The sequence below is a fragment of the Phodopus roborovskii genome, unplaced genomic scaffold (assembly GCF_943737965.1).
Source record: "Phodopus roborovskii unplaced genomic scaffold, PHOROB, whole genome shotgun sequence".
NCBI lineage: Eukaryota > Metazoa > Chordata > Mammalia > Rodentia > Cricetidae > Phodopus > Phodopus roborovskii.
Genome location: NW_026125648.1, coordinates 1,578,270 through 1,603,469, shown reverse-complemented (window position 1 = coordinate 1,603,469; position 25,200 = coordinate 1,578,270). Strand labels below are relative to the sequence as shown.

Sequence of the window (25,200 nt, the reverse complement as noted above, 5' to 3'; positions counted from 1 at the left end):
CAGCACTTTTTGTTTTATTCCAAGAAAGGATTTATCTGAGAAGCTTTGGAGCCTGTTCTGGAACTTGCTCTGTAGGCCAGGCTAGCTTTGAACTCACAGAGATCCTCCAGTCTCTGTCTCCCTCCAGAGTGCTGGGATTAAGGGTGAGTGCCACCACCACCTGCCCACCTAGCTACAGTACTCTTGATGTCATTCTTCTATACCAGGTGCTATGATCAGGTGCTGGTACCCAAGGGCATCTGACCACAGCATTCTTGAAATCTCTAAGACTGACTCTGTTGAAGACACATTCTTGGGGCCTGCGTATCCATGAAATAAGGCATGCACATAAAGAACTAGGGAATGACATGCTAGCCTAGGGTATGAAGGCAGAAAACCTTTTAGAGTCTGTCATTTTTAAACCACATTTAAACCTCAGCCGGGGAGCAAGCACTCACTGCGAATTCTGTCCGCCTGGCGAATGTGCTGGAGAGCTTTCTGGATGCTTTGGCTGTCTTGTCCTGTGGTCAGGATGACCCCTACAGGTAGGCCTTGGCTCTGAAGAGCACTTGAGACTCGATTAGCTGTATGCAGCCAAATGTCTTCATCTGAGGAAATGATCCCAGCATGAGCCCACTGGAAATACTTCATAACTGTTACAAGCACCCGGATAGGAGAAGGGAGTGTCCGAGAAAAGGACGGGTAGCTATGTTTGTTATCTAACTCATGATTCACACAAGCCCAAGAGAAAATCCCTTTGTCCCAGCTGTTTCCCAGGAGTGAGGCTGCTTCACAGTAGCCTGGGTTGGCAGGTCCAATAAATCCTGAGGCCATCTGCTGGTAGGAAATGAAACTGGAGAGGGCCTTTGAAGTCTGGCAGTCTTCATTAAGAATCACGTATTCGAATGAGTAACTCCTGTCAAATAACACATCCCGGCTGATTCGTTCAATTGCTAAACGAGCAGCAATGTTAGGCAGGGCCTTAGAAAAGAATGGATCACATGTCCAGGGGCCTATGACCCCTATCTTGTAGGGGACTGCTTGTACCCACCGTATGAGAGACAATAGGGCCAGGAGGCACACATATTGCAGGAACTTGCAGAATGCAAGGCCATGGTGTCCTGACAGTCTGCTGGATATGGCAAACCAGGACAGAAGGCGAGAAAAAGGCCAGAGTCTGAGGAACATAGCCTTGCTGTCTTCCAGCAAGCTAGCAGCCAGATACTGGAGGATTACTCTGCCCTCTGCAGATGGTCAGTAGTGTTTCCGAGTGCCTGTCAACCAGAGTGAAAAGTTTGTTACATGATTTCTGAAGTCTCTGGGGAAAATCATTTATGAAACAATGTAGTTTCCCAAGTTGAAATTTTCCTTTCTCTACCCCAACCAAAACGGTTCCTCATCCTGTCCTCCTTGTCTCCATCCACTGTCCACTCACTTGCTTCCGTCAAAAAGTGTAATTATGGAAGCCCCTTGTCTGCTCTCCACAGTCAGTCCATCACCAAGGTCAGTTGACTCAACTTTAATAATAACTGTCCACCTCACAATGTTGTAACAATTACAATGGGTAACATATAGGAAGTGCTTATAACATGGCCTTATTAGAATTATATCTGGTGGTGGCATGTGGTGGCTCTGGTGGCAGCACTCGCCTTTAATCCCAGCACTTGAAAGGCAGAAGCAGGAGGATCTCTGAGAGTTCGAGGCCAGCCTGGTCTACAGAGTGAGTTCCCAGGACAGCCAGGCCTGTTAAACAGAGAAGCCTTTCTTGAAAAGTGAAAAAAGTAATCTATTTAGTGTACTATTATGGTCACAATAGTTTACAACATTCCCATTTACCCCCACACTAACTTTTTAGAGATAGACAAGGGCAAACAGATAAAAAGGATGCAGAGGACAAAAGCAAAGGACAAACAAACAAACACAAACAAAAAACACAAGCAATTGTCTCAACCCAGTGGTGGGGAGAAGAAAGGCAGGGACAGAGCAGAGGCAAGGGGGTTATAAGCACTCTATACCCTGGCTGTGATAAAGACACATTTTTTGTTTGCTATCTCTGCACTTCGTACTTTCAACCACAAGGAGGGAGGGGGCAGGAGAAAGAGAAGGGGAGAGGAAATAGAAGGGACTAAGAGGGGAGAAAAGTGGTCTCTCTAGAATATGCGTTGAAAAAAGAAAGATAGCCGGATAACTACAAGTCAAGGTAGGGAGTGCTAGAAGGCTTTCACGGGTTTTCCCTTTGCTTAGCATATGGTGAACAGATGAGAGTTCAAGCACAGAGGCACACACCTTTAATTCCAGCACTTGGGAGGCAAAGACAGGAGATCTCTGTGAGTTTGAGGACAGTCTGGGCTACTACACAGAGAAACCCTGTCTGACCCACAAACAAAGGGTTTTTTAGATTCTAGAATTCCAAAGCATTTGTTCTGCCTACCTGGATTTATGGAATAAACCAAGGCAAAGGCCAGATCTCCATGATTTTTCTAACTTCTGACATTGTACATGGCATTGTCATCTACAAAGTTCATTCTCAAGAAATGTACAATCCTGTTATCCAACCGCAAATCACAAAATAGTCTTATAACATTTTAATAGGTTTAGGATTTGTTTTGGTTCAGCCATCTTCACCAGTATTCCCAGCTGCAGGTCAGACACGCCTGCTAGCCATGCATGGTATGGAGAATGGGCTGAAAGGCTGGCAAGACTAAGAACAACACAGTTTGGAAGCACCCACAGGAGCCATAACAGACCAAGAGCATAGAAGCAAAAATGTAATTATAGAAGAATTAATATGACTTTCTCCAGGATGAAAACTATCAAGAAAAATCTCTGAGGATTCACAAGACTTAAAGAGCAGTCAGAAAGGACAGTAAGCAAAAAGAAAAGCTGATTACATGGATAATGATGCTTTGAGGATGCAAAGGCTTTATCAGTACCATACTCTAAAATCAAGTAAGGAAAAGCTAGATAGGGACCCATTGGACTTAGGCCCAGAGAGCAAGGTCAAAATTTTGAGGATCATAATGAGAGAACTAAATAAATAAGAGTGAATTATTGATGTAAAGTCAGCCAAGGTGATAAGTGCAAAAGCTCCAGGTGGTGCATCTATCAACCCATCTCCTGCTCTTCTTTCTTCATGCTCTGTCAAATGTCATATAGTTCTTCTGACACATGTCATATCATCTGACAAGCCTAGGGTTTGGAAAAGACCATGCCTTCGTGTGGAATGCCCTCTTCTTTTTCCCCATGCTCCTCTTCCAGGCTCTTTTGATTAACTCTACCCTCAAGAAGCAACTGACGTGTTCTCCACTTTGTGCTACCTTAGGTAACCCTCCAGGTTGCTTTCAATGCACCCATATTCATACCTGTGAGAGAAAGTATTGCTCTCACCCAAAGCTCTCTGTGTTTCTGGCTGTGATGAAGGATACAGAACTGACTGATGTCTCTGGACTTAGAGAATGCCACAGGGAATAAGCAATGGCCAGGGAAACTGTGTGGAGAAGAGATCCCAGTGGACTAGGAGTTCCTGAAGCCAAGTTCCCAGCAATGCAAAGCAGATGAATGTATGTGAAATGAATAAACAACATTCAAGTCCATGATGCCCTCAGTAGACAGAATTAAGTGCTCACTACTGTGATCACAACGTTTATGAAGTTAAGACAAGAAGACTGCAGAGAGTTCAAGGATAGCCCAATATATAGAGGGAGATCCTGTCTCAAAAGAATACTTTTAAAAGGATACACACACACACACACACACACACACACACACACACACACACATATATATATATAATATTAATTGATCAGGAGAGATGATAATGCAGAAAATCATTAGTAAATACTTGCTTGAATCAAATGTCCAAAATAATGGCTTGGCCCTCCACAGGGTTGATAATCAGCACAGCCGTGCACTGATCAGGCCATGCTATTATTTTTTATTGATTGTAATCATTTTGCCTATGGTAACTCTGTTGGAACCTATCCTGGCTCCAACCCCTAATTTTGTGAGAAAGCCTAATTGGGGCACATGTGGTAGATTTTAATGACCCACCAAACTAGTGTGGCCAGCATTCACACACCAAGACAAGCTGTTTCAAACGACTGTGGAGGGCACCTTGGGAAAGGAGGCAGTTCTGAAAGTAACATGCCAAAGACTGAGGGTTGCGAGCGTCAGAAAGAGAAGCTCCCAGCTGCTTTAAGAATGGAGAAAGGTGCTTCCGGGATAAGTACATGCCTGAAGAGCTCAGATCCATTACAGGACACTGAAACAATAATACGGTCTAATCTCTCCCATAAAACCCACACCTGGTCTGTGTGCTGCAGTGGAAGCATGAGGGTCAGACTCAACCTAAAGTCAAAGCCGTTGGCTACAAGCTGAGAGCCAGAAAACAGCCACATGCTTCTTTTCCTACCTTCTTCCCATTCCAAGTTTTCCCGTTTCATGAGAGGGATCCCTGTTTCATGTATATTTTGTGACGAAGATATTGAATTATGCACCTCTTAGCTTACAGGCCAGGCCGTCACTCTTTAAACCACTGGGAGTGGACAATGCAAGCAACTCCATATGGTGACCTGACTCCCATTCCCAGCAAGAAGTTGGAGGAGCTGCTATCGTTCATATGCGGCTTGTGCCTCACAGAAGTCACGATGAAGCATGGTCCCCGGTGTAATAGCATTGCAGTAGAACTTTTAAGAGGTGAGTGGGCCTTTAGGAGGGATTGATGGGCTCTGGAGAGACTTAGTGTTCACATAGGGATGAATGAGTTCTTAGGAAAATGAGTGCATAAATCAGGAGTCCCTAGTGTTTTGTGCCATGTGATCTCTTATATGTTCTACCATTCAATGTCACCTCAAATATTGCAGTGTACCATGGGACCCACAATGGATGCAGCTACCAGATTTGAATTTCCTGTTTTCAAAGCTGTGTGCTTAATAAACATCTTTCTTTATAAAGGACTAAGCCTCAGATACGTTGTCATAGCAACACAAAATGGACTATGAAGACACACAATTGGATCTTATAACGCAAATACACCAGTTTTATGAGTTCTTTTAGATAACCTGCACATTTAAATTAGAAATCAGCACCCAGAATAATAAAGGCTAAAATGTACTGAGTTCTTAGTATGTGAAAAGCACTAGGTTGTAACCCTTGCAAAAATTATCTTATTTTAATAACACCTTAATTTAAAAAATTCATTATAACTCTTAGAGGTACCTGCTGTCATAATTAATTATAGATGAGGAAAGAATACTGAGAAAGAACAACTTGCCTGGGGGTGTACCACAGTAGAGTGATGATTTAAACCCCAGTTGATTAAACACTTCGATAGAAGGCTTATCCATATCCCCTAATCTATAAAATAATTGAGATCACCTCATTATACCTTCTATTCAAATTGAATTTTATTGACTCATTTGTGGTTTAAGACTTCCTTAGTCCTCCCATCTCCATGAAAGAATAAATTAGACAAAGAGGTTGAGAAGCAAAGCAAACTGCAAAGAACAATTAAAAATTCACTATCCAAATAAAAGAAACCTGCAATTTGTGTTTAATCCATAGCCCTGCCACAACCGGACTTGAAGCAGACCTTTGCAAAGCTGGGAATGTGGGGGGGGGTCACTGGTTACACTGCCCTATGTGCAAAGCCTACATTGATGCTCAGGGATGAAAGCCTCAGAAATATATTCCCTAGTGCTCAGTTTTTTCATCTGGAAAATGGCGTTAAATATAGAAATCTATAATCTTTTGAAAAGAGCTGGTTAAATGACTTAACAGATTTTGTTGATCCCTCCTGGAAGACATCACCCTCCCTGTGGAGTGGGGGGGGCAGGGAATGGGATGGGAGGGTGGGAGGACATGGGAGGTAGGGAAAGAGGGAAGGAGCGAGGGAGGGAGAGGGACCTGGGATCTATATGTAAAAGAAGAAAAAATAAATAATAAGAAGAAAGAAAAGCGCTGGTTAAGTAAGCTATAATTCTAAGCACGCGAGTGTCTTTCCCTAACACCAGCTCTTCCTTGCTGCTTGCAAAGTGGATTGTGTTGGCAATCAGAAGGCCAGGTCTCTGGATCCAGCTCTACTAGCGAGGCACCACGCAACTGTCAACAAATCACTCGCCCTTCGCCCTCACCCGGACTTTGGGATCTTCAGTTGTCTTCCTTCTCTGGCATGTACTGATCCTGGCCTCCGTGTTTCTTCTAAACAGTTATTCCAAACCACTCCACTCTCACAGTGCCTGCTAGGCCACTCAAGATTCCGCTGCAAAAAGAAAAAAAAAAGTCTCCTGCCTCTAAAAGGCTCCTTCCACAAGTTTCCTCCTCAACTCTTTTCCACTGACTTCCATCTGACAGATACAGTTTCTTAATCTTGATTTATAATCCTTGCTGAAGGGCCTAACATGAGAAGACACCTCTCTCCTTCGGTATGAGTTATACTACGCTGACAGCCTGGATTCCTAAAGCCACCTATAATTATTGTTCCTAAATACACATTTAGAACCTGGGCACTTTACACTGTGCCCAAAACAGAGTAAATGCTCAATGCATGCTTATTGAGCAACTACGAAGAGGAGCCACAGCAGGAATGAGATGTTTTTTACTTTACTGTGTTCTTGAAAAGGCCCTGTTTTAGACCTGGGTCAGTATCCACCTTTCAAAATGATCGACAAAGTGAAGTTTGCTCCCCACCAATTTTTTCTCAGTGCTGGCTGGCCTCTCCATCAATAGACAGCAAAGCAACTCTATAGGAAATGCTCTCTAAATAGTCTGCACGGATGTGTGACGAGTGAACACGTGATACCTCTTCTCCAGCTTCTCTCGAGCAAACAGTGTTTGAAATAGTGGTAAGGACATGATCACTATCTAACTTGGAATACTTTCAGGCCTAAGTTGCAGGTAGGTATGTGAGGAGCACCTGCACTTTGAAGAGTAAAATTAGAGCTTGTAGATCAAAGGCATCCGCTGTCCTTTCTAGTATAAGGCTGCTATTCTAATGGTATGACCCAGGTCACTCTTCCCAAGCACAGTGCCTGACCCTTCTCAAATTCTAAAACACTTACTGCTTGAAGTATTTTCCAAGTTTATACGCACTTACAACATAGATCCTTTCTCTAGCCACGGGTCAGAAAGTGCCCCTTGCCCATCCCTCCCAGTTATTGCTGCTCGTTGCCTTCATTAACCACAAAGGAAATGCTCCACCACCCTAAAGATCTGCCCTCTCGCTCTCTCTGGAGTCTGTGACACCACTAATAAGTCTGCCAGGTCTCCCTGGAAAACCAGAATTGTCCATGTTGTTCCCCAGCTCAAGACTTTACAGGAGGAAACGTTATTCTTTCAAAAGAATGAAAAGAGGAGTGAAAGGGGGAAAGTGGAAAAAGGAAGAGGGAGGAAGGAAGAAAGGAAGGATGCCTTCACCTGTTGGTTTTGATTTAAAGACAAATTATAAAGCTCTTGTGTAAAAGGCCTTTGTCTATAACCTTCAAAACAAGCCTATGGGAAGGTTCCCTAGGGTCAATGGGAAACAGACGTAACTAAAACGAAATCTGAAGTTATAAAATGTTGGAACTAGAACACCCATGACCCCCAGTTTTGGGGTTGTTGCCTAGGTAACTCGGGTATGACCTGCATGGGGGTCAAAGCTTCCTTAGGCAATGCTTAGCATGCAGGGATGTACTATGTCCTTTCGGGTAGCTTTCCCAACCTGCTGGACATATACAAACAAAGACTGTGACAGATAGAGCTGAGTGAAATGGCTCCTCGTCCTAGCTTGTCAAGCTGGGGACTTCTCCGGATGATTGATCTTCGCAGTTACAGCCTGAATCAAGTTAACAGCTTGGCTAAGACAACATCAGGAAGAAATAAAAAAGAATCATGAGAGAGAGTAAATGAAAGCTCGGAGGAGAGTTTTAAAATCCAAATCTTGATTTAAAGGCATCTTGAAGTCTCTCTCTCTCTCTCTCTCTCTCTCTCTCTCTCTCTCTCTCTCTCTCTCTCTCTCTCTCTCTCTCTCTCTCTGCATCTGTTCCCTCCCTTTCTTTCCTGTCCTTTCTTCTTTTATACCACATATTGCAGTCAATGTAACATATCTCAGGCAGTATCTGAGCCCACAAGGGGGCTGTTTCTCTTCCCCCATCCCAAGCTTTCCTATAAACAAGAGTTATCAACTACTTACCATGTAATTCACCATTCAAATATCTTCAGTGGACAGCCTGCATATGCAGATCTCAGGTACAGCTACTCCAATGCATCCATTTCTACACATCTTCTGGGCTGTCCTAACCCTGCCAAGGACTCCGGTCTGTTGACAAATTCCATTGAAAGAGTAAACAACTGTGAGGCATAGTAAACCTTCAGAAAACCACACCAGCATTCCCACACCAAGACCTGGATTAGGATTTAGAGTGCCACTTCTAATCCTTTAAATTGATCCCACCTGTAAGAGCTGACCTAAATGCATTGACCCAGAGATTAACATTTAGAACGCTCTAGATGTATGTGTCCTCCACAGGCTACTGCCTTCTACGTTTCTAGCCAGACTTGCACAGCCTTGTATTATGTATGCCTGTGTGTTCCTCCTGCCCCCGACCCCTTCCATCTAATAACTACACTTTTCTCCAGGACAGCTCTAGATGCCAGAACATTCGTCAGCTGTGTTTCTGGTCCAAGATATTAATGATAATCCATGCTGGTTCCCTGAAAAATTCAAAGTAGATGAAATTTCTCTCCCTCTTGTATCCCCCTTAAGGGCGTGCACTTTCTTTCCTTCCAAAGAGAGTTTCTTACTTCCCCGAACTCCAGTCCTCCTTTTACCCCCTTTAGAATTCAGATCTGTGCTTTTTCCCATCATCCCTCCCTCTGGGTGCCTGCCCATCATTTATTCAGGGCTTCACTTCTGGAATCCAGAGTTTAAGAGTTGAGATATTAATGAATAAAAATGACCTCTATTAAGTAATACTTACTACCCGACAACCATTTTTACAACAGCTTAATTTTAGTATAGTTCACCTATCATGTTTCCTCTCATGAAATGCATGATTCAGGGTGTTTTAGTATATTTATAAGATTGTACAATATCCTAGAACACATTTAATTTTCCCCACAAGGAAATTCTATGCCTAGTTAAAAATCACTCTTAGTTAAAAATCACTCTTCATACCCCTTCCCTCTTCTGCCTAAGTAACCACTGATCTGCCTTCACTTCCTGTGGATTGCCTTTCCTCAGCATTTCATATAACTAGAATCATGCATCAGTGGCTTCTTGCATCGACCTTGTTTCACTTACCATCATATTTCCAAGATTCATGCTTGTTCTATCACTCATGAATACTTTTTTCCTTTTTATTTATGTAAAAGGATTCTTTGGGCATGTGTGTGCATGTATGCACATATATGTGGGCATATGCAGAGACAAGAAGCTCGGTGTCTTCCTCAGTCTCTCTCTATCTTGTTTTTGGTGAAGCATTTCTCATTGAACCAGAATGTGGCTAGAGTGATAGCCAGTGAGCCTGAGGACCCTCTTGTCTTTATCTCACCATCACTGGAATTACAGGAATATGCCACTGTGTTTGGCTTGTATATGTGTGTTCCAGGAGACACACTCAGGCATCCATGCCTGCGCAGCAAGCACTTCACAGAGTGAGTCATCTCTGCAGCTGCAATTGCATATAAAAATTTTACATGGGCCAAGAGGTGGTACCATATACTTTTAATCCCAGCCCTCGGGAGGCAGACTCAGGTGGATCTCTGAGTTTGAGGCCAGCCTGGTCTACAGAGAAAGTTCCAGGACAGCCAGGACTACACAGAGAAATCCTGGATCCAAAATCATTAAGTGGAAATATTATTTTCTTTTCTCTTGGGTATGTACATAGAGAACTCTTGGGCAAACATATTCCCCTTTAGCACCTGCAGAGGGAGCCCATTCTTCCCTTCCCCCTTTACATAAATGCAGGGGACTGAACTTGGGCCTCTAGGCCTGTAAATTCCTTTACCTGTTGAACCATCTAGCTGACCCCCTGCCTTCCTTTGCAATTACAATTAAAAAGAAAAGAAAACACAGTCTAATTACATTTAACAATGTCCTACTGAACACTACAGAGGACTTCAAAGACATATATCATGGAAAAGTGGCAAAGGTCTTACATGGCATTGGGTAGCATTCCTCATGTTCCTTCCATGACTGAGATGCAGGCTGGAACATGGGCTATAACGATAAATTCACAATGACAAGTCTGTAGTTAGTCATCCAGAATGAGTCTTTGAAGAATTCTTTCCTCAAGTCTGGAAATCTTGTGCGGACCTAGGAAATGTGTTGGGGAAAAGTAAGTATGAAAGAAGAAAGCTACCAGACAAGATGTCAGACAAATTTCTACACTCCCTCCTATTTTCAATGAGGCCTCTTACTAACCCTTCAAAAAGTATCACATGGGCCAGGCCCAGCACTCATGAGGCAGAGGCAGGTGGATCTCTGTGAGTACCAGGCCAACATGGTCTACAAGAGCTAGTTCTCGGACAGGATCCAAAGCTACACAGAGAAACCCTGTCTCCAAAAACCTAAATAAATAAATAAATACATAAATTTCATATGACCTATGTCACTGAAATTCCTTCATAAAATATTTTTGAACAATATTTGTTATCTTAAATGTATGAGGTTTTTTTTCATTTTTCTGGACATTTTTAAATTTAAATTTCATTTTACATTCCAACCACAGTTCTCCCTCACACCCCTCCTCCCTCACCCTCTCACCTTCCCCCTAGCTCACTGCCAGTCCACTCTTCCTCACAAGTAAGGGCTCCCATGGGGAGTCAACATAGTCTGGCCACATATGAGTATTTTGTTTGCATGCATGTCTGTGAACCACATACATGTAGTGCCCATAGACACCAGGAGATTCCCTGATGCTAGAGTTACAGATGGCTGTGAGCTGCCGTGTGGGTGCTGGGAATTAAACCTGTGTCCTCTGGAAGAGCAGTCAGTGCTATTAACTGCTGAGCACCATCACTGCAATTCCTTTAACCCACTCAGTAGTAATAGCAAAGGTCTCTCTCCATTTATCATGCTGCCCATTTCAATAAGTGGTATCAACAGGATGTATCTTTCAAAAGAATAGTCTGGAGTCGGGAGTACTATCATAACTACCAACTTCCGTGCACTTCCTCTCTGCAAATGCATTATTCATTATTCCCCAAAACCCTAATATGAAAGGACAATTCCTAACCTCACCTTACATGTGGAGAAATTGATTAAGCCCACATAGGTTATGTGGCTTGACAAAGGTGACACAGTTAATGATGGGGTCATGACTTGAATTAGGGAATGGCATTTAAGAACCTGGCACTTACTGATTCTGTTATATTGCTTCAGATTTCACAGAAACAATAGGAAGGCAATTTTATTCATATATAGTTTTGTGCATATATGTGTATTTATCTATGACATTACTAAAGGGCTTGATCTGCTGCAGTTGTGACTGAACAGGTGGAATTTTACTCGAGCTGACATAGTCCAGGAAATATGGCTAGCATAAAGCTCAGTGCTGCCCTCTGGTGGTCACTTTGAAACTGAAATTAAAACTAAAACTGTAATGACAGCACATAGCCACAGGATGTCACTATGATATCATCATGATAATAAACTGCCTCTAACTTGAATTTTTAATGTTATTACAAAGGTTCAGATGCTGGTTATGAAAACATTTTGAGATACAAAGCAATAAAAAAAATCATTGCAATATTTTGTTTATATTGACTATAGTATATATGTGTATTTGCTTTTTAGAGACAAGGTCTCATTCTACAATACAGGCTCACCTAAACTTGTGGCATTCTTCCTGCCTCCCAAGTGCTTTGACTAGAGCCACCACACTGAATTTTTATTTTTATTTTATTTTATTTTATTTTATTTTATTTTATTTTATTTTATGAGAAAAGGTCTCATGTAGCATTGGCTGGCCCAGAACTAACTATGTAGACCAGGCTAGTCTTGAACTCACAGACCTGCCTAATTCTTCTTCCCAATTGCTGGTATTAAAGGCATACACCATTACATCCAGTGCAGTTTCTTAAATATGACATTATAACATACATAGTCTCACTAAAACCACAGGCTATGGAGTTAAACTGGACCTATCCTCAACAGTAGCTCCATCTTTCCTAACTTTAGGAACTGAGATTAGATGTGTAAATTCTTTAAATTGCGAGTTTGCTTGTGGGCATTAAAGATAACGAATCTAGTACACATCAGGAGTTCAAGTCATGGTGTTCCTTACGAGGCCATCTAAGTCTATGGCAGGCCATGTGCACTTCCGCTTTTGGAGGCCATGCCCCATATGTTCCCCCTCATACATTGACATGAAATGTTAAGTGTATATTTGAAGAAGAATTTGGGAGCATGGGGAGGTGGCTCAGCTGTTAAAGACCACTGGCTGCTCTTGCAGAGGGCGAGGTTTCAGTTCCCAGCACATACCTACAGGGCAGTTCACAGCCAGCTGTGTGTAACTCCAGTTCTGAGCACTCCAGCATCTTCTCCTATGCTGCAGACTTGCATGTGATGCACAGGCATCCATGCAAGCAAACACTCATGTGCACAAACTAAAAATAAACATTTATCTAAAAAAGAAGAATGTGAAGAGTTTTAAAGCTTTGACTTTAAAATGTACTGCTTGGGTTTTTTGTTTGTTTGTTTGTTTGTTTTCTTGGTGAAACATTTGTGGTTGTTCTTTGATACAGGTTCTCATGGACAGCCCAGAGTGGCCTCAGACTTGCTATGTAACTAAGTATGGAACTGAATTTCTTTTCATTTTATTTTAAAATGTGTTTTGAGTATGTGTGTATGTGTGTGTGTGTGTGTGTGTGTGTGTGTGTGTGTGGTGCATGCACGTGTGTGTGAATGGGACTGTGCACACAGCATGCTGCAACAGACTAGTCCAGGTCAAAGGACAACCTATGATATCTATGTATCAACCTCAAGTCATGAGACTTTCTGCCAAATGCCTTTCCCACTGAACCATCTCATTGGCCATGACGCTGAACATTGTGATCCTCCTGCCTCCACCTACCAACTACCGGGAGTATATTTGTAGTTCTTGGTAGAAATTGTATATACTCAGTAATTCTTAGAAATTTACCATTCAACCAGCGACAAATCACTGAATTTTTCTGAATTTAAAATGTAAGCATTCATAAAAATCAATACACTGTATGTTTTGACATTTACTTAACATTGACTTGGACTTCAGTTGTCTTGATGTGTTGGGCCAGTAACTCCAATAACTTTAGTCAAGCTTCAAACTCCTTTGCAGGCCTTTGAGGCCTGAGGCATTGTGCCTATCATATTTGGAAATGAAAGCTTAAGGTTAATATTATTATCATGTCCACTTCTACATTATTTTTATGGCTGCAGAATATTTATATCTATTCCAAAGTGGACCCATCTATTTTCTGTCATTATAGATTTAGGTTGTTTCCAATTTTCCCATTATAAATAATGGTGCAATATGCAGTCATTAAATATAAACCTGTTTACAATATATTACCAATCTCTATATATAAACCTATTTACAATATATTAGATGAATACTTTAGGATAGATTCTCAAAAGTGAAATTACCACATCAGTGTATATGAAGATAGGTTATAGTTCATGGCATAAGTGCTATAATTACTTTATAAAATATTAAGAGCAATATGTGCTCTCATCAATAGCAAATAAAATAAAAGTGCCCATTTTATTGCTTCTCAGTAGCTTCATGGACCCTCCAAAATGACATTTTGTTTTAGTATGCATTTTTATAATATGTGATTTAATTTTTTTTTTAAAAAAAAAATCTGTGGCCATGATTTTTGTAAGCCCAAACCACATCCTGTTTGCTGTATTATGTCTGCTTCTGTATCTAAGGTCCAAGAATAGGCTGAGAATGCCCCCAAATTAGTATATTTTTTTTTTGCCACTTACGCGTAAAACTACACAGTGAGGGGCCTGTGAGATTAAGGTGCTCAGCACCAAGCCTGACAATGTGAGTTTGAATCCCTGGACCCACATGGTAGATGGAGAGAATTGACTCTTGCAAGTTGTCCTCCAGTCTCTGCCTGAGCACTGTGGCATCTGTACACTCCCACCCCGACACAATCATAAATATATTGAAATTTAAGGTCAAAGACAGGACAGCAAAAACTTGTAGTTCTAATTAAAGAATTAGATGATTTTTTTTTTTTTTTTGGACACAGGGTTTCTGTATGTAGCCCTGGGTGTCCTGGAACTCAATCTGTAGACCAGGCTGAGAGTTAGATGTTATCTCATTAACTCCCACACTGTTTCAAAAGAAAGAGGAGGAAAGCCCCAAATAGTAAACTTCAGAAGAAAGAAGGAACATTTCAATTGATTGGGTTACAAACAAATTATTATGAACTAACTAAGAGCTCTGTGTGCCACTCGGGCCACTTGAAGCCAGTATTCCCAGCAACAGGGTCTCCAGCGATAGATATGCCCTGCTGGATACTGGGCTTTATGGCAAAGTTGCTGCGGAATGTGCAGAAGAGCGTGAAACTGGCACAGTGTTAAAGAGGCTCCTAACTACTAGATCAAGTCACGGATCCAGGCTTCAGAAGGCCCCTGAGCTAAAGCATCCCTTGCTTGTCCTTCACAAAATAGACTTGCTGCACCTCACAGAGCAGCAGACTATCCAGCATATACAAGAAAATGGCATAAAAATGTCAATCTTGCCATTTGTAAAGGAAGAAAGCATCAAGCAAACATCCCGAAGTTCATGGAACTCAGCAGGTGCTTTTGCTGCTACCACTGAGCAGAGAACCTGGAGTACCATAATGGTCAGTGGCTCTTCCTAATGTGGATGTAGGCAAGTCTTTCCCATCTACTCCCTGAGGTGGCAGTACCTCAGGACAGGAAAAGCTGCCAAAATGTGCAGCCAGCCATAATCTGGTTCAGGGACTGTCCAGTGATGTCTGTATAACTACTTATGTCTTTGCCAATTTGTAGTCCTTGTAGTAATCCTAATTCCTAATGTAATTAAGTACAAAAATACCTTTTTACTTAGCCTCCTGAATACGTTCAGCCTAAAACAAGTAACTAAAACCAAACAAAGTTTTCTTAGCTTGGTATTTATAAACTTTTCAGATATATCTGCTGAATATGACATTCAAAATGTTTAATGAAAAGAGTTTACTGTAACTGACAGAGACCCCAGATATAAGTGACTCCAAGGTCTCCAAAGAATACGATGGGGCACAATAATGACTCCACCTGGATTGCAGTAAGGCTAACCATTGGGAAAACTATCCCATACCTTGCCTACCGTCAGGACTCTACACAAACAGGACAATTTTGAGTTGATTGCCCAACTGCACCTACTCAAAATAAGGTCAATTTTCCAAAATTCCTCCTGCACAAGAGATTCTCTCAGATCTGGGTGTGACAGTCTGTGTGGCAGCTGAAGATGAAATGTCCTATATGACAGCTGAAGGTCTACCACTACTGCCCAGCTATCAAAAGCACAGGCGCCTAGGACAACCATCTAGGTAATGGGGAAGTTTCTCATTTCAGCTGAAACATAGGCTGTTTAGATTATATCTCTACCCATAAAACATCCTTTTTGGATGTCTAATGGTGAAGACGAGGCCAATGATAGAGCTTTGTCAGTTTAACAGCAGTAAGCATACTAACTCCTCCCCCCCAAGCCTTCAGCAGCCTTCTCAGTTCTCATCATATGTAAAACATATCTAAAACCTTTACCTCTTTTTGTAAACTTAAAAACATTCTTGTAGAAAAGTTTCGCTAAGTTAGGAGAAAGAGAAGGGAAGAAGAGGGAATAAGGGAGCAGGATGGTTGAGTCAGGGAAAGAATAGAGGAGAGCAAGAAGAGAGATACCATAATAGTGGGAGCCATTATAGGCTTTAAGAGATATCTGGCACTTGGGAAATGCCCAGAGATCTACAAGGATGACCCTAAGAATCTAAGCAATAGTGGAGAGCCCGCCTTTGATGCCCTTCCTATATAATGAGACTGATGATTCACTGAATTGTCATCCTAGAGCCTTCATCTGATGGAAGTAGAATCAGAAACCCACAGCTAAACACTAGCCGAACTCCTGGAATCCAGTTGCAGAGAGGGAGGAGTAATGAGTGAAGGGGACAAGGCCAGGTTATAGAAATCTACAGAAACAGCTGATCTGAACAAGGCAGAGCTCATTGACACCACTCTGATAGCTGGGAAACCAGCATAGGACAGACCCAGACCCCTTGAATGTGGGTGTCAGTTAGGACTGGGCAGTCTATGGGGTCTCTGGTAGTGGATCAGTATTTGTCCCAAGTATACGAATAGACTTTGGCAGCCCATTTCAAATAGAGGGATACTCCCTCAGCCTAGACACATGGGGGAGGGCCTGGGCCCTGCTTCAGATGATATGACAGACTTTGAAAACTCCCCATAGAAGGCCTCACCCTCCCTGGTGAGCAGGAAGGGGATGAGATGGGGGTTGCTTATTGTAAATTTAAATAAAAACTATTATCAAAGAAAAAAATTTCCCTAGACTCCCTAACACTTTCTGTCCCTCGTAAGGGGATGAGATAGGGGTTGCTTATTGTAAATTTAAATAAAAAATATTATCAAAGAAAAAAATTTCCCTAGACTCCCTAACACTTTCTGTCCCTAGTCTGTCTGATGTGGCAGATTTCAAATCAATTAAAGACTGTTCCAGTAGTCAGCTGCTAGTCAGCTCCAGGGCTTCCCTTTAATCTACATCCTAGAAGGCTCCAAAGTGGCTAGCCACAGGTGGTCTAACTTCACAGACTGGTCCAACATGGCCTGTACTTCCCTAACCCCAGAAAGTCGGCAGAGTCTGAACAGCAAGTGAAATGACCTGTTGTTCCTGGTCTCAACAAGTATTCCAGCTGTCTTGGGTCCTCAACAGTGATGTCCCCAAACCAACAGGAAGTAGTTATAGATGATTGTATCACCCCTGATTATTTACTACCAACAAAATGACTGAGATATTAAGTTTCAAACCCTGGGACAAATGGATAAGATACCTATTTAACACTCAGCAGGAATACTGAGATGCTCTGGCATCTCCAACAATTTGGGATCTTGAAGGTAATCCAGGTGTTACCATCATAGCTTTACAGAATGGCTTCTAATTGCAGGGACATCTCTGACACACATCTGGCCTCAGTGGCTTTCCTTAATCTCAGAGGGAGATTCCCTAACCCATTTCGTCTATCCTTAACTTTAACGTCAGAAGCACACGGCTGAAGCTGCCAAGTTCTGCAGCTTGCAGGGGCTGGAACATGGCCCCCTCGTTCAATTACATCTTCACCAGCTATCTGGTTTTCTTCACAGCCTGTGCTTAAACTGTCCTGGAACTTACTTTGTAAACCAGGCTGGTCCTGAACTCAGAGATATACTTGCCTCTGTCTCCCAAGTGCTGATATACCACAGATGCTTGCATCTAAACTTATCTGTTATTCCTTTTCACAAGTTGGAAGCTTAGTTGCCCTGAGGTCACCACTCCCTTATTCCATTTAGCTTCAGGCTTTTCTTTACATTTTTTTTCTGGCACTGCTTTTTTCACCTTGAACTGTACCATTTTGCATTTTTTTCTTAGCTTGCTCCTTTTCTAGATAGACCTGCATAATACTGGTCCCCAATAACCAAGCAACATAGCAATGTTTGTTTTGAAATGTCCTCTACCAAAGATGTTAATTCATAACTCTTCAATTTAGCCTCAGACATATTTTTGGCTAGAACAGAAAGCAGCCATGTTTTTCACCAAAATATCACAAGAACAGTCTCTAGGCCACAAACGAATATTCTTCTCTTCAGAAACCTTTTGAGCTGGGACTCCGTAGTTCAACTAACCCTCAGCACCATTGTCTTCCATGTTTCCACTAGTGTGACTCATTCAGGCTCACTTAAAGCATTCAGTTGTTTTTCTAACCAAAGTCCCAAGTCCACATTCCTCTAAACAATAACAAGGGCAGACAGACCTATTACAAAAACACCCAGTCCTTCATAACAGATTCTGTATTAGTTAAGGTTTTATTGCTGTGATGAGACACCATGACCATGGCAACTCTTATAAAAGAAAGCATTTAATTGGGGCTGGCGTATAGTTCAGAGGTTTAGTCCATTGTCAGCATGATAGGAAGCATGGTAGCAGGAAGGCAGACATGGTACCAGAGAGGTATCTGACAGTTCTATATCTGGATCCTCAGGCAGAAGGAATAGAGAGTGACAATGGGCCTGGTTTGAGCATCTGAAACCTCAAAATCCACCTCCAATGACAGACTTCCTCCAACAAATCCACACCTACTCCAACAAGGCTACACTTCCTAATGGTGCCACTCCTTATGGGTCTATTGGGATCATTATCATTTTTCCTTCCTATAACTGACTGCTATCATTGGAGTTAGATTTCACTGATGCCTCCTGTTAGCTGCTGAGTATGGTTAACTTGCCCTCTCTGCTTCCTGAAGGTGGAGGAGTCATTCAAAGATGTGTAGCTGTGCCAAATGTCAAACACATTGGAGAGGTCAGATTGCTATGTGAAATCAGTATTAAAAATTGATGTTTCCACCAAAACCAAAATTCATGTAAAAGAAGAATAGGAACATATTATAGAATATAATTTGGGTACCACAGAAGAAATAGATTGATTGCAATAAACATATCATTTGAGCTGGAAAGATTGCTTAGCAATTAAGAGCACTAATTGCTCTTCCAGAGGACCTGGTTTCAGTTCCTAGCACCCACATGTTGGCTCACAACTATCTGTAACTCCAGTTCCAGGGGACCTAACACACATAGTAAAACATCAATGCACATAAAATAAATTCAAAATAAATTTTAAAAAGAAACATATACACTACCAGGACTGAATAATGAAGAAGAAATAGAAAATATGAACAGAGCTACACCTAGTATGGTAGTTTGAATGTTTGAATGTAATTGTCCCCCCCCACCCCAATAATCTCATAAGGCTCATAGGGAGTGGCACTATTAGGAACTGTGGCTTTATTGGAGTGGGTATGGCCTTGTTGGAGGAAGTATGTCACCATGGCAGTAGACTTTCAGGTTTCCTATGCTCAAGATACTGCCCAGTATCTCAGTCAACTTCCTATTGCCTTCTGATCAAGATATAGCCACCTTCATGTCTGCCTTCATGATGTCATGTTCCCTACCATGATGATAATGGACTGAACCTCTGAAACTGTGAGACTCCTCAATTCAATGTTTTCCTTATAAGAGTTGCTATGGCCATGGTGTTTCTTCATAGTAATAGAAACCCTAACTAAGACAGCTAGTAAGGTCATTGAACTTAGGCACAGACGGCACTTACATCAGTGCACCAAAGCCCATCTGTGACAAAAGCACAGGTAACATAACACTAAATGTGGAAAAGATGAAAGGAGAACTTCCTCTTTCACCAGTTTTACTTAACATTCTACTAAAAGTACTAGTCAGCCAGGCAGTGGGGGCACACGCCTTTGATCCTGGCACTCGGGAGGCAGAGGCAGGAAGATCTCTATGAGTTTGAGGCCAGCCTAGTCCACAGAATGAGTTCCAGGACAGGTTCCAAAACTGCACAGAGAAACCCTGCCTCAAATAAACAACGGGAGTCAGTCTAGCACAAGATTCAGCAATTCCACTCTTAGGCATATACTCAAAAGACCCACATTCATACAAGGACATCTGATCTACTATTGAAAAACCCACAGAGCGTGGACCTTCACGCTCCCACTCAGGAAAGGCAACACCCCAAATAACTCATGAGAAGCGGTCTTGATGTAAAAGCATGAGGTCTTTTATATTCCAAGTGCCCTGGGATCCACAGTCATTTGCCACGCAGGGGTACTTTTTGCCCAAAGTCAACTTGTCAGCATCTTTTACCAGTACAGCCACGGCTGCGATAGCTTTTAGACAACCAGGCTATCCACTGGCTACAGGATCAAGCTTCTTTGATAGATAAGCAACTGGTCTGTTCCATGGCCCCAGGGATTGGGTCAAAACTCCCCGGGCTACCCCCTTACGCTTGTCCACATAAAGGGTAAAAGGTTTAGTTACATCAGGGAGGGCCAGAGCAGGTGCACTCAGCTGGGCCTTTTCAATGGCATCAAAAGCCTCCTGATGCTCTGGGGCCCAGGATAACTTTTTTCTTTAGTCAGCGGGTAGAGTGGAGCTGCTAAGGTCGTGAACCCCGGGATCCATAGCCTGCAAAACCCAGATGTCCCCAGAAATTCTCTTACTTGCCTGGCCATGGTTAGGGCCGGTATCTGCACTACAGTTCTCTTCCAAGCCTCCGTCAGCCATTGTTGACCATCCCATAGACTGTACCCCAGGTGTGTTACCTCTCTTCTGGGCCCTTTTGGCTGAGGCTCAATAGCCTAGGTCAGACAATTCCAGCAGCAGTGCTTTTGTTCCTTTCAAACAGTCCTGTTGGGTGGCTCCCGCTAGAAGTAGGAGTAGGTCATCACATACTGGGGGAGGTTCACCTTGGGGTGTTGGATCCTAAAATTGGCCAGATCTTTATGAAGGGCCTCATCAAAGATGGTCGGCAAATGTTAAACCCTTGGGGTAGTCGGGTCCAGGTGAGCTGCCCAGTGTCAGGGTCCCTCCATTCAAAGGCAAAAAGCTGTTGGCTGGTGGGATGTAACCTCTAATGAGTGGGATACCCAGCCCAAACCAAGGTCCACTGTTCTTCGGGTAGTCCATGAATACTGCTGTTACCCTGTGGCACCCATTATCTACGATTTTTTTGTCTTTTAATTTTTCTAATGGCTGTATCAGTGCAGAATGCTCCGCTCTGGTATCCACCAAGTTTAACTGGTTGCCCCTTCATTTTTAAAGTCAGGACAGGAACTCAAACAGGACAGGACCCCTGAGGCAGGAGCTGATGCAGATGGCATGGAGGGGTGCTGCTTACTGGCTTGCTTCCTGTTGCTTGTTCAACCTGCTTTCTTATAGAACTCAGGGACACAGTCCAGTGTGCTTTCATATAGAATCCAGGACGAGCAGCCCAGGGATTGCACCACCCACAGTGGACTAGGCCCTCCCCCACTGATCACTAATTGAGAAAATACCTTACAGCTGGTATGGAGGCATTTTTCCCAACTGAGGCTCCTTTCTCTGGTGCCTCTGGCTTGTGTCAAGTTGACACACAAAACCAGCCAGTACACCTAGCTATCCCCCCAGATCTACAGCAGACCTCCTGCTGTGGCTTCCCTTTCTAACCCCTCATTTCCAGTGGATCACACAAATCTTATCCTCCAAACTTCTCTCCCCACATTCTTTACTTTTCCTAGCCTCCAACTCATTTCATGGGAACCTACAGGCCACTCCTACCAAGGAAGCAGGTAACCTAACTGTGAACCTATATAGCTGCCTCCTACTCCTCCAATGCAACCCCCAGTCTCATCCCATCCCCCCCTGCTGTAGCAGACTACCTGCTGTGGCCTCCCCTCCTCTCAGCCCTCATCTAGCAGAGCTTAATCCTCCAACCTTCCTCCCCACTCATCCTGTTGTCCCAGCCCCCAACTCCAGAAGGCATTCTCTGGGAACCCACCATCCAAGCCTAACAGAGAAGAAAGTAGGCCAACTGAGCAGGTAAGTGAGCTTTAGAGCTTCACTCTCTCCTCTCCTCCATATCGAGCTCCTCAGTCTGCCTGGATCAGATGACTTCACTTGGGGAAAGCCATTAAATATTGAAGGGAAAATTAGTGCCAATCATTCACAAAGCCTCCCAAAAAATGTTGAAGAGGTAAATACAATTCCTAATTTATTCAGACAATTATGATCCTGATATTAATAGCAAAGACATCCTGGTAAAAGAAAACGATACCCAATGCCCCCAAAGTATTGGAGTGAGAAAGCCACGTGGAAAACTTGCTATCTTATTGCCAAGTTAAAAATACTATTTAAGCTGTGCAGTAGTGGTGCACACCTTTAATACCAGCACTCTGGAGACAGAGGCAGGTGGATCTCCCTCGTGCTGGGATTAAAGTGTGAGCCACCCCTTCCCAGCTGGACTGCCGATTTTTAATTGATTAAAATATGCAAATAGCCTTTTCCCTATAGAGAGCAAATAAATAGTAAGTATAAGGAGCTTAACTCATTACCTAAGAAGAAACATAAAGCAAAACAGTGGTGAAATACCAGCACACATTCCCCAAAATAGTTCAAAATAAAATACCAACCATAGAAGAAAATGTAAAGAAAGTAGAATTTTTAAAGATTGTTGAGAAGGGCAGTGGTAATACCTGTGGAGGCAGAGGCAGGCAATTCTTTGATTTGGAGGCCAGTCTAGTCTACAGGGCAAGTTACAGAACAGCCAGGGCTACACAAAGAAATCTTGTTCCAAAAAACCAAACCAAATAAATAATAAAAAGAAATTATTGGTGAATGTATCAATTTGAATGATATCTGCCAGAATCTCATAGTGCTAATCATACTTGTACACTACAATCTAGCAATTGCAAGTTTATACAGAAAGCAGATAAGCTTTCTTCACAACACAAACAAGGTTATCCACAGCCTCTTTATTTAAAACATCTCCAAACTGAAAACAATGCAAAGGTCAGTTGCTAGGAGAAGGAACAGATACACCATAGTACATTTATATAAACAAATAGCACAAATTAACATAAAACAACAAGCTACAAGACAAAGGATGCATCTCACAATAATTTCCATGGGGGGGGCAGTGGGGGAAGGAGGGACAAAATGTGCTTCAAGACCTGTTGTATACTGAAGTGAGAGTAGTTAATAAAGCATACTATATTTCAAAATTGTAAATGACAGGTTGATATTAAATGTGTTCTTGACAGAAACGATAATTATGTCAAAGACAGATGTGTTTGTCTTCTATAGTTATAGTCATTCTGCGATACATATAAATAATTAGTGTTTTAAACACTAAGTCATCTCTCCAGCCCTTATTAGTCAATTAAAAATTTTAACTTATATTAAAAAACAAGTGTTGAAAAATGTATACTATGTAAGTCATTTATATGAAGATCAATAACTGTCAAGACCTGTCCATAACCAGAGAAGTCATTATAGGTACCTTTGGGAAATATGTACTGGAACGCACAGGAAGGAACTTTCAGGAACCATGCAGTTATTCCATTTTGATATAATCCTTAAATGAGCATACACATAAAACCCAGGAAAAATACACTTCAACATTATGAAAACTACTGTAATTATGATGACTATTCATTTTTGATAATATTTTATTTAAATTTGAAACAAGCTTGTTTTACATGTCAATCCCAGTTCCCTCACCCTCCCAACCCCCATCCCATCCCCTTTCTGCTCCCTAGGGAGGGTGAGGCCTTCCAGGGGGGATCTTCAAAGTCTGTCACATCATTTGGAGCAGGGCCCAGGCCCTGTCCCGTGTGTCTAGGCTGAGAGTATCCCTCTATCAGAGGCTCCATTAAACTGCCCAGTCCTCCTAGCTAACACTCATGCTCAGGTGGCCTGGGTCAGTCCTATGCTGGTTTCCCAGCTATCAGACTGGGGTATATGAACTCCCTCTTGTTCAGTTCAGCTGTTTCTGTGGGTTTCTCCAGGCTGGTCTTGATCCCTTTGCTCATGATTGTTAACTTGACCACAACTGAAATTAATTAAAACCCCCAAATGGAGGGGCACACTTGAAAGAGATTTTTGCTTAACGTGAAGTGGAAAGATCCAATTCTAATCCAAATCTTTGAGTGGGAAGACCCACTTATAATCTGGGCCACAGGTGGAAGAAGGAAGATTTTACTCTTTGATGCTTGCTCTCACCTCACTAGCAAGTCCATTCCTTCACTATCATAAAACTGAATCCATCGGGATACTCCTGTATACTGAAGACTAGGTGACACATCCAGCCTCATGGATTGAACAATTACTGGATTCTTGGACCTTCTGTACAAAGGAAGCCATTGCTGGATTAGCTGAACCACAGCCTGTAAGTCATTCTAGTAAATCGTGTGTGTGTGTGTGTGTGTGTGTGTGTGTGTGTGTGTGTATGTGTGTGTGTGTGTGAGTGTGATAAATTCTGTAAGTTCTATTACTCTGTAGAACTCTCACTAATACAGTAGCTATATCCACATTTGAGTACTAGGTTAAGATAGGGTCATACTATGTAGCCAAGACTGGTTTGGAGCTCATTATTTAGCACAGGGTGGTCTCAAGCTAGTGTTCTTCCTACCTTAGCCTCCCAAGTACTGGGTCTACAGGTAGGTACTACCACAACACACAGCTGCCACTAGGGGTTTTTGTTTGTTTGTTTTAATGAACATTTCCTGGCAGACACTCATAAAATATGTTCAGTTTTTCATTTTAAATTAAAATATAATTACATTATCTCCACCTTTCCCTTTTCTTCCTCCAACCCCACCCATGTTTGTCCTCACATCGTGCTCTCTTTCAAATTCATGACCTCTGACATCTTTTTCTTTATTTCTTGTTATTATAAGCAATTTTAAATAGGCAACATATCAATACTAGGACTCAGAGTCATTGAAAATAAAATGATGGAATGAAGTTATGCCAGACAAATACTACAAAATATTATTTAGGGACATAAATCAGTGGTAGAGTGTTTATCTAGCACAGATGATATACTGGGTTCAATCCTTATTACCATAAAATACTTTGTTACTTAAAACATTAATAGATTTGTGTTAATATCATAAAGTATAATTAAGGGTTACAGAAAATCTGAACCATGACATTAGGTCCATAACCACATACTCTTTCTGTTTGGAAAGGCAGGCAGAAAAGTGTCATGTATTGTCTTCATAATTCTTTGTTTTGACAAGTTTGTGGAAGGGTGAAGTTTGGGACTTGATAGGAAGGAAAGAATACAAAGGAAATGGATACTTAGTATGAAGAAGACTTCACTGGTAGAGCAAAGCAAGATAAGGAATTTTTCAGATTTTAGTTTGTCATCTTGTTAATTAAATGCACATCTCTGCCAGACACTTCCATGGCAATATCTTAACAATCGTCATCATATTTTTCTAAGAAATCTGCTGACTGGATGAACCAGAGTCTCAGCAAGACTTCCTGAAACCAGAGAGCTCAACCAATACAAAAGCCTTATTACATGTTTTTATTCTGAAAATAATTAATTGAAGGCCAAGTTCCAGCAGGGAGTTGAAAGAATAGTTCTCTCTTGGAGATAAGACTTGTGAATGCCCTGTAGAGGAGGCAATTGAAATGTA

The 25,200-nt window shown here is 42.1% G+C and overlaps 1 protein-coding gene across 1 annotated transcript in view; it reads right to left on the bottom strand.

The window, feature by feature from the left end:
* Window positions 1-1,167, bottom strand: part of Gucy2f (guanylate cyclase 2F, retinal) — an 84,049-nt gene extending 82,882 nt beyond the window's left edge. Inside the window, exon 1 of the mRNA XM_051178003.1 lies at window positions 438-1,167. Coding sequence (XP_051033960.1) covers window positions 438-1,167 — 730 coding nt within the window. The remainder of the gene's footprint in view (window positions 1-437) is intronic.
* Window positions 1,168-25,200: the final 24,033 nt, after the last annotated feature.